Source organism: Notechis scutatus, chromosome 1 (genome assembly GCF_049901735.1).
Source record: "Notechis scutatus isolate UNSWTSFEM ecotype Mainland chromosome 1, rNotScu1.2, whole genome shotgun sequence".
In the NCBI taxonomy this organism is placed as follows: domain Eukaryota; kingdom Metazoa; phylum Chordata; class Lepidosauria; order Squamata; family Elapidae; genus Notechis; species Notechis scutatus.
In genome coordinates this window covers 124,611,395-124,627,424 of record NC_142009.1, presented here as the reverse complement: position 1 = coordinate 124,627,424, position 16,030 = coordinate 124,611,395, and the positions used below count along the sequence as shown (strand labels likewise).

General features: G+C 40.4%; 1 protein-coding gene across 1 annotated transcript in view; it reads right to left on the bottom strand.

The window, feature by feature from the left end:
• LOC148132974 (protein eyes shut homolog) overlaps positions 1 to 10,292 on the bottom strand; it is a 110,408-nt gene extending 100,116 nt beyond the window's left edge. The window contains exon 1 of the mRNA XM_087951167.1: positions 10,202 to 10,292. Within this exon, the coding sequence (XP_087807293.1) occupies positions 10,202 to 10,292 (91 nt within the window). The remainder of the gene's footprint in view (positions 1 to 10,201) is intronic.
• Positions 10,293 to 16,030: the final 5,738 nt, after the last annotated feature.

The following is a 16,030-nucleotide window of genomic DNA, read 5'->3' as shown; positions in this document are numbered from 1 at the left end:
AGATCAAGGAGCAGGGGTGAGATTCTACCCGTTCTATCCGGTTCTATAGAACTCCTTGTTAACTTTCTAAGCAGTTCAGAGAACCAGTAGTTAGAAGCAATCTCCTTTTGTTTTTTTATCACCCTCATTACATTCATGGCAAACAGCCTAGACTTCCTGTCTCTGGAGCTTCTGAGGCTTTCTTAAAGGGGAAGTGTTGTTTTAAGATTTTTACACTGCTGTTGGGAGGAAATACTTCCCTGGACAATCAGCACTTTGAAGAAATAATTGAATAATGAAGCAAAGTTTTTAGTGACAGGGAACCAAGATGAGTGACATTCAGCAAGACTTCTTGGCTAGCTAGAAAGATTGACATTCAAACGTGAGTTTACATACTTTTTCCGAGTTTTGGTCTAAAACTGGTTTTTGGTGAAGGTTAATTCTGTGCTTGGTGAAGTTTATTCCTGTGTTTATTGATGGGATAATTTTCCCTATTCAGCTTCAACAAGCAACAGCAACTGTTGTGATTTAATTATTTGTATTGTGTTTGAATTTTTTCTTGCCTCATGGTTTCTTTTTCTATCTAGGGAGGGGGTCTTCCTTCACTGCTTTAATACTATCTGCCACTGTCCTTTTGGGGTATACTTCCAAGAGGCAGGATGCAAGCTTGGCACTGGTTTTTTTTTACTGCCTTTCTGGGGAACATGTGACCTTTCCTTAAATCTGGATGATTTCCTCAGAATGTCTTGTGAGGTGAGTGAGACCAGCTGTACAGGTAATCCTTGACTTACAACAGTTCATTTAGTGACCATTCAAAGTTACAATGGCACTGAAAAAAGTGACTTATGACCATTTTTCACACTTATGACCATTGCAGCATCCCCACTGTCATGAGAGGCCAGGCGAGGAGAAGTGCCCCTTGACATGAGTGATGTCGAGTTGGCCATGCTCACCCAGTTACATGACCACCAAGCCACACCCCCTAACTAAGCTATGCCCACAGAACCGGTTGTTAAAAAAACTGAATCCCACCCCATCAAGGAGCTTATGGTGGACTATAGAAGGAACAGATCCGACATCCAGCCCTTGCTTATCAATGGAGACCGAGTGGAGCAGGAGACTAGTTTTAAGTTTCTGGGTGTTACCATAAAACAAGACCTGACCTGGGGTGTTCACATTGCAATACTGGTAAAAAGGGCCCAGCAGAGATTATACTACCTGAGACTTCTCAGAAAACAACAACTGAATGAAAAACTGCTGGTGACTTTCTACCGCTGCACCATAGAAAGTATCTTAACTTATTGCATCTCTGTATGGTTTGCCAATTGCACAGTGGCAGATAGGACAGCACTCCAGAGGGTTAATGTCATTGCCCAGAAGATCATTGGTTGCCCTCTCCCCTCTTTGGGAGAGCTTTAAAGCTCCCACTGCCTTAAGAAAGTTCAAAACATTATCAAAGATCCATCTCATCTTAGGCACCCTTTTTTTGAACTATTACCATATGGCAGATGGTACAGGAAAATAAAAACAAGGACAAATAGGCTGAAAAACAGCTTCTATCCCAGGGCAGTAACTCTATTGAATTATACTATATAGTGCAATATTGATGCAATATCAGGGGTTTTCAATTCTATGTATAGAATGTGAAGGATGTGTGTTTGTGTTTTATTTTATAGTTATAATGTACACTATAGACAGTATTTCATTTCATTGTACAAGATGCAATGACCATAAAGTAAATAAACTAAATTAAACTAAAAATTATCCAAATTTCTTCCTATTCCACCTTACATTAAACAAAACCAAGATTATCTTATTTGAGGGTTTTTCCCCTTCTCCCATTCACCTGTTTTTCCAGACTGAGTAATCTGAAGAATCAGTAACAAGAAAAGACACAGTGGAATCTAATGAACCTGTAGCTATGAAAATAATTGCCCCCACTTGAGCCTTCATAGACTTTCCCTTAAACCTCCTTCTTTGAGGACGAGAGGAGAAAGAGTCTTTGCCTTCAGTGAATTTGGAAATCACTATTGCTATTGAAGGATTTTCATACTCTTTTTGCATCCAGAATAATTGATCTCAGGTCCCTGAATTCAACCTGTTTCTTCTCAGATGTACTATAAAAGTGAAGGCAGACACATATAGAACCTGGAAATATTCCGATTTCCTATCTGTAGTATGTTACTTTTCTATGGTGACTGAATAATGCAGAGTGAAGTCTTTATCATTAATAAGTGTGCTCATTTGTAAGTCAGTTATACTGAATAAATAGCAGTCTGTCTTCCAGAAAATGAATGCAATAGAAAATTATTTCTTAAACCAAATTGAGCTAATTTTGCTCCAAGCATTCATGTCTGGAAAGATTTAGTCCCTGAAGACACAGGAATAACCTGCAGGTTTGATAGTAGATCAATATGATAATATTATTTTTGTGGAGGTAAGGCTGGGAGTGAAAACTGCACATGTGTAAATGTAGTTTTCCCTATGAGTAAACACTGACTAAATTCTTCAATACAAGAGTTATACATTGTAATTTTTTCAGTTAACACATGTTATATATTACCACCCTTTCAATATATTCTACTATAATTCATATATTCTTTTACAACAAGTTATTCTCCTTTATTTCACTGCTGAAAAAATTGTAATGCAAAATATTATTGATTTAAGGAGCGTTACAAATGTTGATCATTGACAGCCATATTGAAATTAGTTCCTCGTTTTTTTATTATTATTTCAAGTAAAAGAGTTGAATTATTTCATCTTTTGAAAGTTCAGCAATTGTTCAACAATTGTTCAGCAACTGTTATTTAAATTGCATGAGTCAAAAAGAGGGCTATGAAAATATCTACAGACCCTCACATCCTGGACATAAATTGTTTCAACTTCTACCCTCAAAACCACATTATAGAGTATTGCACACCAGAACAACTAGACACAAGGACAGTTTCTTCCCCCATGCCATCACTCTGCTAAACAACTAATTCCCACAACTGTCAAACCATTTACTATTATTATTCTCATCCTTCCTATTACCTATCTCCTTTCTACTTATGACTATAACCATCTTGCTTGTATCTTTAAATTGTTTTATTTAGTTCCCTAGTATAATTTTGATTGCTTATTTAGTATCCAATGACTATCACTAAGTGTTGTAACATGATTCTTGATTAATGTATTTTTTATGTACACTGAGAGCTTATCCACCGAAGACAATATCTATTTTAATTCTGTCAGCATAGAAGAACAAAGAGACACTGTTTTTCATGATAACCATCATAACTAACATACTACAGTATTCCTTTGGGGTAGTAATTCATTGACAATAATTAATTTGTAAGATAACATATTGATGAACAAAAGTGAGAAAGACATCAATCTGTTTTTATTCTTCTGTGTTGCAGTGCATCATATTATCAGAATAATACAGCAAAAATCTTCTGATAAAACTGTCTGATGACAATCTACAATCCAGAGGGTATACCTTTTCTATTTGTGAACTTCTTACTCTTTGCTATTTATCCTTACAGTTTTGGGATTTTCAGTCAAGTTTTATGCAACTGAGCAGCACTTTATAATAGATTGGGAACCATATTGCAGCTTTTCAGCACACCCTGGCATTTCCAAGCAGATAATATCTAATCTCTGTAAATGAAAAAAAATGTTTTTGTTTTGTTTTGTTTTTGCCTGAATAGCTAAATTAAATTTAAAGAAAAAAAAAAGATTGATAGTAAGACTGGATAAGAAATAGCTGGTTTTAGTTGTTAAACCAGTAGCAAATCCTAATTTTAAAAAAGATACAGAAGTGAGTAATGATAGTTGTCTGGAAGAACTAGAACAAAGAAAGTAAAAGTGCAAAAAAAGACATGTGATTTTTTTTTTTGTTTTAGAGGAAAGATCTAAGCCAGTCTCAATTCTATACAATATTTAATGTTTTCCCATGCACTTTTTACACCCGTGAGCAGCTATATCTAAGCAGTCTACAAAACCAAAGGAAAACACTGTAATTGTTGGGACCAAAAAAGCTTTACTAATAATATTTTATACCATATATTTTCTCTGACCAAAAAATAAAAATCAGCAATGCACTAGGTTGACTGGTTAACAGAAGTGGCGTATGCTGGTGATACTTATTGAACACCACAGCCTTTTACTAAGTGTAATGTTGAATGTTGAATTGAAAGTAATGATATACAAGACTGTAAAAAAATAGAAGTGCAGTTCAGCAATTAGAACTCATTCATTTCTGTCAATCGGCCATTATAAATAGCTTAGTCTTTCAGCAGCAGTTCCCTGTCAGCAGGAAAGGGAGACTAATTTTTCTCAGAACTCCTCTTGGTCAGTTTTCTTGATCAGAGCCAGTTTGGTCTGGTAGATAAGGCACCAGGCTAGAGACCAAGGGACTATGAGTTCAAGCCCTACCTTAACCATGAAAGCTGGCTGAGTGACCTTGGGTCAGTCACTCTCTCTCAGCCCAACTCACCCCACAGGGTTCTTGTAGAGAAAACAGGAAGAGGAAGGTATGTTAGATATATGTTCAGTACCTTCAGTTATTTGTAAAAATAATAAAATTCAGGAAACAAGTAAAATAAATAATAATAAACAAAATATTTGAGGATGCCTAAGAAGCACCCCATAAAATGAAATGGTTTCTTGAATGGGTAATAGATAGATTCACAAGGCTATCCAAGTCTCTAGTTTCCAGCATATTGCAGTCTTCTGTTTCTAAGCTACTGTTCTTTCAACGGCTTTTATAGAGTGTATGCATTTTCAAAATGTGCCATGAAGTAGATTTATGAGCTGTAACATACTATGCATTTTTGGGAGACTGACACAGAAAATAAACATTACCCGATTTTGCACAAAATATGACTTTGAGCAATAAAAGATCGAGATGACATGATCAAGGCTAAGAAGTACTTTGCTTTGAAGAAAGTGATATATTGGTATAAATCTTGTCAAACTGCAATCTTAAATCTATTTATTTAGATACAGCTTCTTCTGAACTCACTGAGACTCACTTCAGAGTTGACATGCATAAGAGGGCAATGTTATTTTTTTAAGCCTATATCAGAAAACATCCTACTATAAACAAAATATAAAATATTAAGAACCCTTAATGTATTACTGAATAAATTACTTTCCTTATTCTGCTTATCACACATTTATTAAGTACATATAGATTTTGGTTATTTTTTATAGTATTCTGCTAAAATCTATATTCAGATTAAGAATGTGCCAGTTTTAATTTCCTCCTGGAATACTGCTATCCTTGAAGTATTCTTATTATATAGTATTAATACCATGTTAGTATTCAATATTGAATAACACTGAAGTGTCAGATTCTTCATAGAACATATAATGCATATGTACTGTATGTTTTGCCACTAACTGTGAAATGGGTTGTTGTCTTGGCCTACATTTAGGCTAAATAAGAGAAAAATAAATAATAAAAAGAGGGAACCAAAATCCAAACAATGTATGATAAGAGAGAAGAGCTGGATTTTAGAAGGGAGTGGGAAGGGCAATTGAAGTAAATGGTTCAAGAAACTGAATAGAAAAAAAGGAGTTAAAATGGATAAAAACCAGTTTGGGGATGCTTTGGGATGAAAAAAGAATGATATAAAGGAGAGACACAAGTACCACAAAAACTAGTAAAAGAGGATCATGAGCCTCCCAATCATGGACAGAAATACTGGAAGGAATTCATAACTGTAATAATGTATTTTTGCTAACATCTAAGAGTGTACTAGCCACAGACATCAACTAGTATCAAGCAGAAAGAGGAATGAACAAAGACCTGTATTAAAGAATGGGAAAATGATTGGTTTTAAGCTTCACATGGTCAAAATCCTATTAAGTTTAGGCCTATGCAAATATATGCACGTGTTTCCGTCTACTTGATGCACTGAAACATTGTATCTCTCAAAGCACAATTTGCTAAACACCTCACCTGAATATGAAAATGCAATCAGAGATGCCCTTTGCTGGGAGTTCTGCTTAAGGAAATCCACTTTCTGAAAGATTCTGCATAGGTCTTGTCAATTCATCTGGTACTTATCTATCTATGTACTCCCTATCCAAAATCTTAAAAAATATGAATCGGTGTCAGGCTCCATAAAACCAAGAAAGACATGTTGAGTTCTTCTAAGCAGTTTCCTTTATTGTTCCTCACCCATAGAAAGAAATCTTGTCAAACTAAAGCAGACTACTTGCACCACTAAATATATATACTCTGAGAACTACTAGGGAAGAGTTATCTTCACTCTTTCTCCCACACAAACTATCTAAGCTTTCCTCTCTTTTGCTCCTCTGGAATGCACTTCTTCCCTCCTGAAAATCCAGACTACATTCCATCATGCCAGTAACTTTTGTCTACCAACTTTTCAATTTTAAAAGCTGTAAGGCCTCTTGAACAATGGTCAGCCACAAAGATGTCACCACATGATACAAGGCAGCTCAGCCTGATGATCCAGGACTGAAGTTGCATATCTACGCGACAGGATTTGGCAGAAAGCTCCCTCTCCTACTCTGGGTTCATTGCCTGCTAGCTACTCACCCAATGGCAAATCAATCTTGATGCTCAAGAAGCCACATAGAGCCACCCAGAGCCACCTTATAGGGGAGATTAGCACATAGAAAGGTAATAAATAAATAAATATTCCCTGCCACCTCATATCTGTTTGTAACACGGTTGCCCAAAGGTTTAATACAGCTAATTAAAGCTTATTGATTTCCTTAGATTCCTTAGCTAAAGTCAAGGTTAATTAAGATCCTAAGTTATGAGCTTATCATAGACCTGCAAAAAGCATTCGCCTATTAAGAAATATATACAGCATAAGCTAAATATTGGCAATGGGAACAAAAACATTGCTCTCTGGTTTCCTTTAAGGCTACTTGACATTACATGAAGGTGTCCTGGATAATATCATATTGCACATGGACCCTCAGCATCAATCTACCGTGTTTCTCCAACAATACGGCCTCCACCAATAGGAAGCCCCAGCATGATTTATTGGCATAAAATCAAATTAAGCCCCTCCCCCCAAATTAAGGCCCATATTAAACATGCGAAATGGGGGGAATGGCGGGGGGCTTGCCGTTTGGAAGTACTTTGTTGCATGCCCGGATATGGTGCTGCCTGCGTTGGTGGAGCACTTCATATCGGGAGACCTTCCGCCACCGTTAATTTCCCTTCTCCCTTGCTGCCGTAGCGTTACAGCAACGCCGCGACGTTTGGCGCAGCCACATGCAGCCAGTCAGGGCTCCTCCCTGCAACCGGAGCCCTGAGGAGACATTTGGCTTCAGGCGCTCCTGTGGCCGCCTTCCCTTTGCCTTCGATGGTAAAGTGAATTATTTTAAAAACCTCCGCTCATCCTATCAGGGCCGCAGCGAGCTGAGCAGAACCGGGAAAGCAAGCTGCGGGTGTTTCCTGGTTCTGCCCAGCCCGTACGGCTCTGCCGTGGCCCTGGCGGGATGAGCGGAGGTTTTAAAATAATTCACTTTGCCTTCGAAGGCAAAGGGAAGGCGGCCACAGGAGCGCCTGAAGCCAAGTATACCAACAACAAAAGGCAAATCCTCAAGGTGGGCTGGAGGGAGGTGGCTACGTGCCCCGGCTGCTTCAATGCAAGGTCCTGACTTGCAGCATCCTGCCGTTGCGCTGCGCCCTCCCTCTCCGACTGCAAAACTCGTGTGCTTCGCCAAACGCTCCGAGCGAGGCGAGCTCTTTCATACATAGAGAGAGGGAAAGACGCCGGCGTGCTCCGAGAGGCTGGCTCTTTCTCTAGCCGAGGCTGACAGGAAGTGCCTCCAGGGCCGTGGCAGGCAAGCCGCAGGTGTTTCCTGGTTCTCCCCAGCGCGCGTGGCTCTGCCACGGCCCTGGCGGGATGAGCGGAGGGCCCGGCGGGGAGGCACTCGTTGCCTTGATGACATTTCGGTGCCTCCGCCGCCTCCTCGCCCATCGCAGGTGGCGGTGGCGGCGGCAGCGGCGGCGCTTCGCTGAGGGAAAAGAAGACAGCGCAGCCACCTTGCTTGCTTTCCCACCTGCCCGCCCCAGATGGCCTCAGGAGCGGCGGCAGTGGCAGCAGGCGCGCACACTCCTGCCGGCGAAGGGAGGAGAGGCGAGGAAAGAGAAGGGAGGCGGCAGCAGCGGCTGTCACAGTATCGCCTCAAGCGGGGCAAGGCTGGCAAGCTGAGGTGGCCGCACCAGAGAGCGTCACTGCCGACCCCGTCGTGAGGATAAAGGAGCGGGATAGAGATTCAGTCAGAATCGGCTAGAGAAAGGGGTCGGCAGCTCCTGAGGCCATCTGGGGTGGGCAGGTGGGAAAGCAAGCAAGGTGGCTGCGCTGTCTTCTTTTTCCCTCAGTGAAGCGCCGCCGCTTGCCGCCGCCACCGCCACCTGCGATGGGCGAGGAGGCGGCGGAGGCACCCGAAATGTCATCAAGGCAACGAGTGCCTCCCGCCGGGCCCTCCGCTCATCCCGCCAGGGCCGTGCGAGCAGCGCGCTGGGGAGAACCAGGAAACACCCGCGGCTTGCCTGCCACGGCCCTGGAGGCACTTCCTGTCAGCCTCGGCTAGAGAAAAGAGCCAGCCTCTCGGAGCACGCCGGCGTCTTTCCCCTCTCTCTATGTATGAAAGAGCTCGCCTCGCTCGGAGCGTTGGCGAAGCACACGAGTTTCGCAGTCGGAGAGGGAGGACGCGGCGGCGAAAAGGACGTGGCGGCAACGGCAGGATGCTGCAAGTCAGGACCTTGCATTGAAGCATCCCGGGGGCACGTAGCCACCTCCCTCCAGTCCACCTTGAGGATTTGCCTTTTGTTGTTGGTATACTTAGCTTCAGGCGCTCCTGTGGCCGCCCTCCCTTTGCCTTAGAAGGTAAGTGAATTATTTTAAAACCTCCGCTCATCCCGCCAGGGCGGCAGAGCCGTACGGGCTGGGCAGAACCAGGAAACACCCGCGGCTTGCTTTCCCGGCTCTGCTCAGCTCGCACGGCCCTGATAGGATGAGCGGAGGTTTTTAAAATAATTCACTTTACCATCGAAGGCAAAGGGAAGGCGGCCACAGGAGCGCCTGAAGCCAAATGTCTCCTCAGGGCTCCGGTTGCAGGGAGGAGCCCTGACTGGCTGCACGTGGCTGCGCCAAACGCCACGGCGTTGCTGTAACGCCACGGCAGCAAGGGAGAAGGGAAATTAACGGTGGCGGAAGGTCTCCCGAACATCCAAGCTGTCGCCGCCCGCCCACCCGAGGATGCAAAGGGGGGGGGGGAAATTAAGTCACCCCCGAAAAGACGTCCTAGCCGTTTTTTCGGGGGTCAAAAAAAAATAAGGCCCGGCCTTATTATGTGAGAAACACGGTATATATCTATCCAAACAGACCGCAAAACTTCCCTAGCAGAGCAACAACTTTCTGATATTTTAGATATCAAAATGTATCTATCTTCACCCATTTTTTCTTTTAAGATGCAACTCAAGCAAATTGCTTCATTTTGTTCTATTGCTTTGCTCAGCCAGCAATTCATTACTTAAACGCGTTCCAGCTTTTAACTTGTTTTTTTCCCTCTGCCTCTACTTCCTCTAAGTGTATCCCAGTTTTTATTTTCCGTTTTTTATTTTGCCAGTTTCCCTACACCGCTGAATTAAAACAGCAGACTTTAGCATTACTATTTGTTTCCCCTATCTTTTACTTTGCTGTTTGAGTGATAAATTCAAAAACCTGGTTCCAAATTTCTGACATTAAGAAAGGGAAGAAGAGATAAAAGGGAAAACGGAAGATGATTTAAAACTTTGTAGATCTGAAAGACAGGAACAAAATATGATTCCTTATCTTCTAAAGTCTTATATAAAATAGCACTATTGTTCCTCCATTTCATCTGGAAATCAGTCTTTCACAAAAGTCTAAAAAACCAGAGCATCCTTAAAGACCTTCTTATGAAAGGTGACTGATATTTTCATATAAAATAGCCTTTCTTCAGTAGCATGCAATACAGGCATTCAAGTGACATGGTCAGAAAGCAAATTCACAAAAATAGAGGACACTATCGTAATAACAAATGTGTTGCATGTTAGACAGAATTTGTACATCTTCTGTGGATGATGAGGGAGGAGTACGGCTGAGATTCGCACTGCAAATTTGAGTCTAAAATAATGTATGTGAGAAAACAAATTCTATTTCTTCCCTGAATATTTCCTCTAACTCTTCTACCCACATACCACCTGAGCACCTACCTGGCAAGCAGTTACAGTAAAATTTGCCAATCAAATTATGGCAACTGGCTCCATTTTTGCAGGGCTTGAAGGCACATTCATCAATGTCCATTGAACAGTTTTTGTCTGACAGAAAAGAAAATGAAATGTTAAAACTATAAATCATGTAAGGTTTGGGATAACAAAAAAGCTACTTCATAATTCAAGTGACAACTACATAATTTAACTTTTCCTGGTTGGGAACACAGTATTTTGTTTGTCTGACAGCTTTGAAGAAAGGGATTTCTTTAAAAATATGTATTATGAACGGTAGTTAAATAAATTAAATGTTTTACAGACAAGATTATATAAACTGAAAAGAAAGTGTTTGCAAATATATATTTTTAGGGTGTTAGAAAATTGTATTTCCAACAATATAATTAGAGTAAATATCATGTTTGCAAAGCAGAAAGAGTATATTTATAAGCCCAGACACATTGAAAAAAATGTGATTTGGTTTTAAATTGTAAGTAGATTTAAAAAAAAAAATTCCAGTGACAATCAATTCAATATTGATAGAATGGGTAATCTAAAGTATGACTATATCTAGACAGCTACTACTGGACAATGTATTCAATATCTCAGGAGTTCAGAACCTATTCTTTCTCAGCTACAACTCTATTTTGTACAAGTCATATCAAATAAAAAGAATAGGAGCAACCATAACTACTTTGCTTCATGATACCTAGTGTTTGTAACGAGCCCTTTCTAGCCACAAATATTAAGCATGAGTACAACACCATCAAGGAGGCCTGGCTGACCCTACTAAAACCTACCTTTTGCCAGATTTTTTTCCTAAAATAATGATAGGAACTTATAATGGTAGCCATAAATTGACTTATTCATGATAAGGCAACATTTTTTCTCTCTTCAAAACAGATTTGATTCCTGATAACTATCTGGACTATTCATTTCAATTTTACTGGCAATATTTTTAGAAGTAGTTTGCCATTGCCTTCTTCCCAGGGCTGAGAGAAAGTGACTGGCCTGGGACAAAGCTATCTAACTGGCTTCATGCTAAAGTGAGATTAGATTTCATGCTAAAGTGAGATTAGATTTAACGATCTCCCAGGTTCTAGCTTTCTGCTTTACCCACTGCACAAGATGATTCTCTAAGGCAACATAATTGGGGGGAAATTCCTGTGGTTGGCTATAAAAACTATTAGCAAATACTAATTCTGGGCAATGGTGAGTTTACCCTTTCTGGAAGATGATGCAATTTGCCTTACAGATTCAGAAGCACCATTCCCAAAACAGTTCATAATTGGCTTGGATGATCTTAATGATGTAAAGGAAAATGGAAAACATGGCAACCAGGCCTCCAAAATAGTTTGTTACTTAAAAGAAAGCATAAAGAAGGTGCATCTTGTTTTTGCTAGTAATCATTCTATGCACCAAAAAAAATAAAAACTCTTTAATTAGATTAGCCATGCACTAATTTCAATACCAAATGTCTATGGAGATTCTCAGTCATCCAGCTCATCGTAACCCCAAAGGTGCTTCTTTTCAAGAAGCAACCAAAAAAACAAAGAAAGTCCAGTTGCCTCTTCAAACAGATCAAACAGATAATCAGAGTTGGAAGGCACCTTGTAGGTCATCTAGTCCAACCCCCCACCCAAGCGGGAGACCCTACACCATTTCTGACAAATGGCAGTCCGATCTCTTCTTGAAAGTCTCAACTGATGGCGCTCCCACAACTTCCGAGGGCAAGCTGTTCCATTGGTTGATTATTCTCACTGTCAGAAAGTTTCTCCTTATTTCCAGGTTAAATCTCTCCTTGTTCAGTTTCCATCTATCATTCCTTGTCTGGCCTACAGATGCTTTAGAAAATAGCTTGACCCCTTCCTCCCTGTGGCAGCCCCTCAAATATTGGAAGAGTGCTAGCATGTCTCCCCTGGTCCTTCTCTTTACTAGACTAGCCAAGCCCAGTTCCTGCAACTGTTCATTGTATGTTTTAGCCTCCAGTCCCCTAATCACCCTGGTTGCTCTTCTCTGTAATCTTTCTAGAGTCTCAATATCTTTTTTATAATGTGATGAACAAAACTGGATGCAGTATTCTAGGTGTGGTCTTACTAAGGCTTTATAGAGTGGTATTAGTACTTCCCTTGATCTTGATTGTATCCCTCTGTTAATACAATTTAGGATTGCATTAGCTTTTTTGGCTGCTGCTGCACACTGCTGGCTCATATTTAGCTGGTTGTCCACTAAGACTCCAAGATCCCTCTCACAGTTACTGCTATTGAGCCTGGTTTCAGCCAGTCAGTATGTGTACTTTTGGTTTTTCTTGCCTAAGTGTAGGACTTTACTTTTCTCTACATTGAATTTCATTTTGTTAGATATGGCCCAGTGTTCTAGTCTGTCAAGATCCATCTGGATCTTGAGCTTATCTTCTTGGGTATTAGCTATTGCTGCCAGCTTAGTATCATCTGCAAATTTGGTAAGTTCCCCTTCTATTCCCTCATCTAAGTTGTTAATGAAGATATTGAAGAGTATTGGGCCTAAGATAGAACCTTGTGGCACCCCACTGCTTACTTCCCTCCATGTAGACTTAGACCCATTAAGGACTACTCGTTGAGTATGGTTTGCCAGCCAGTTGCGAGTCCATCTAGTGGTGGTGCTATCTATTCCACTTTTTTCTAGCTTACCAAGAAGTAGGTTGTGGTCTACTTTGTCAAATGCCTTGCTGAAATCTAAATATATTATGTCCACAGTATTTTGCTGGTCTACAAATTTAGTCACTGTGTTGAAGAATGAAATAAGATTGGTTTGGCTTGATCTGTTTTTAACAAACCCATGCTGACTGCTAGTTATTACTTTACTTGTTTCTTGATGTTGGCAAATCTGTTTTTTTATTATCTTTTCCAGTATCTTCCAGGGTATTGATGTTAGGCTGATTGGTCTATAGTTTCCTGGGTTTGGTTTTTTTCCTTTTTTGAAGATGGGAACCACATCAGCTCTTTTCCAGTCCTCTGGTAGTTCCCCGGTGCTCCAGGATTTTTGAAAGATATGGTGCAGTGGTTCTGAGATGATTTCTGCCAGCTCCTTTAAAACTCTGGGATGTAATCCATCAGGCCCCGGTGATTTGTTTTCATCAAGATCAGACAGGTGTCTCTTACTATTTTTTTTCTTATTTTAACTTTTATTTCTGGTCTGTCTTTTACAGTTATGTTTTTGGTGGGTTGAGCTATAGTTTCTTTTTGCGTGAAGATGGATGCAAAGAATGAGTTAAGCAGTTCTGCTTTCTCTCTGTTGCCTGTTACTTCCTTGCCATCTTCTCTCTTTAGTGGACTGACTGTTTCCTTGATTTTTTTCTTGTTATTTATATGTTGGAAGAAACTTTTTTATTATCTTTGACTTTTGTTGCAAGTCTTTCTTCGTTCTGAGCCTTTGCTATCCTGACTTCGTCTTTGCAGATTCTGGCTATCTGCTGATATTCTGCCTTAGTTGTATGCCCTTCTTTCCATTTTTTGTACTTGTCCTTTTTTTCTTTCAATTTGCCAGAGAGATTTTTGTGCAGCCATGTTGGTTTCTTCTTGGATTTCTTGTTTTTCTTTCTCAGTGGTATTGTGCTGGTCTGGGCTTCTATGATCATACTTTTTAGAGTTTCCCAAGATTCTTGAGTTGTTTTCCCCTTTAGGATTTGCATCCATGGAATCTTTCCCAAGTTCTCTCTGAGTTTATTGAAATCAGCTCTTTTAAAATCCAATACTCTGGTGTCATTATGTTCTGTTGCTTGTGTTTGTGTTATGTTGAATTCTAGTATGACATGGTCACTCTCACCCAAGGTTCCTGCAGTTTCAACTCCCTCTATCACTTCTCTGTTTGTAAGAATTAAGTTCAGTATGGCTGTCCCTCTAATTTCACCCTCTACCTTTTGGACAACAAAGTTGTCAGCTAGGTTGGTTAGGAACTTATTTGATTTCTCACTTGGTGCAGAATTAGTTTTCCAATTGATATCAGGATAATTGAAGTCTCCCATTACTATTGTTGTGTGTTTCCTGTATATGTTTGTTAGTTGGCTAGCAAAAAGGACATCTATATTTTCTGCTTGATTGGGTGGCCTATAATATACACCAATGGCCATGTTATTCTTTTTTTCTTTTATATTGACCCATGTGCATTCTAGGAGGTTTTCATCTTTGGTTTCATGCATTTCTGTAGCAATATAGTGGTCCTTTACATACAGTGCAACTCCACCTCCTCTTTTATGGGGTCTGTTGTTTTTTTTAATAGTTTGTATCCTTCTACCAGTATATTCCAGTCATGGGTTTCATCCCACCAAGTTTCTGTTATTCCAACTATATCATATTTACCTTCATGTATTCGTAGTTCGAGTTCACCCTGCTTGTTCCCCAGACTTTGTGCATTTGTATATAGGCACTTGAGATCTTTATGTCTGACACTGTGTTTACTGTCTACATAACCTGTGTTGTGCCTGCCTGTCCCTACTTTCTTGCCACCTGTTTGATTAGGGCATATGGTATGGCACTCACTATTAAATGCTTGGTTTTGGTTGGCATTAAGGTTGGTAATCTTACCTGCACAAACATCTATTTTGCATGCACTGGTATCCTTATTAGTTTTAGGTTGCTGGGGACAGAAATGTTCTGAATCCATTAATTCTCTGTCCCCGCTGTTCAGTTTAAATGTTTATCCAGGAAATCTGTGAATTTAATGTCAAGTAACTCAGTCCCTTTCTTTGATGGATGCAAACCATCTCTTTTGTACATTTTTTCATTGGACCAGCTGCAGACATCATGGCTAATAAAACCAAATCCTTCCCTTTTACACCACTCCTTTAGCCATACATTAACTCTGCTACATGCTGCCCTTTCCCTTTTTGTTCCTTGTATACTGGTAGAACCCCTGAAAAGATAAGCCTACAGTCCATATTACTAAGTTCATACCCCAAGCTCTGGAAGTCTTTCTGAACAGAAAGTACATCCTTCTGAGACAGATCATTTGTACCAACATGTATAATAGCATCAACATCACAGTCCTTGCTGGCATTCTTGACTATCTTAAGAATACGCTTCTTGTCTCTGCTGGCAGTAGCACCTGGTAGACACTTGACCTCGTTCAAAACCTCAGTATCCTTTCCTAAATTTACATCCCTAAATTTCCTAAATTTACAATTGAGTCCCCAACCAGAAGGTGGCTTCTCTTTTTGGATGTCTTGCTCTTCTTATGTAACTGGTGCATAATACCTGATTCACACTTTCTCCTTTCCAAAGTAAGTTCTTCTTCTGGGACTATGATCCCCGGCTTACTTGAGTTATCATTATCACAACTACCTTGACCTGTCACTTTAGTGTCCCTATTAAGGTCAGTAAGGGCGCTGTATCTGTTATGCTGGGACACAGCAAAAGCTTTGTGTTTATGGTCCACAGCTCTCACCCTGCCAGATCCCACGGTCGTCCATACTGCCCTTTTCCTGTAGGGTCTTTGTGGTAGTGGGGGCTGATAGCATGGCAGCTCAATAGATGGCTGGATTGGGCACCTAATTTCTGCTAGGAGAGCACAGATTAGAGATTCTAGATAGGTAATCTGTCCATGTAGACTGGTAATTTTTTTAAAAAGAGGACAGCATCCAAGTTTGAAAAGAGTACTGCGAGAGACAGCTGTAAAACAAGTATTACACTGAACTAAGCTGGTCATTTTGAGATAAAATAAAATCATAATCTCAAGCGCACTTACCCTAAATGTCTTATTGGTATTCTTTGTTTATAGTTATATGATTCATGTGCCATTGGGCGTGCAGGCCGCTATCTTTCTCCTTTCTACTCACCTTCTGCTTCCTTCACAAGCAGC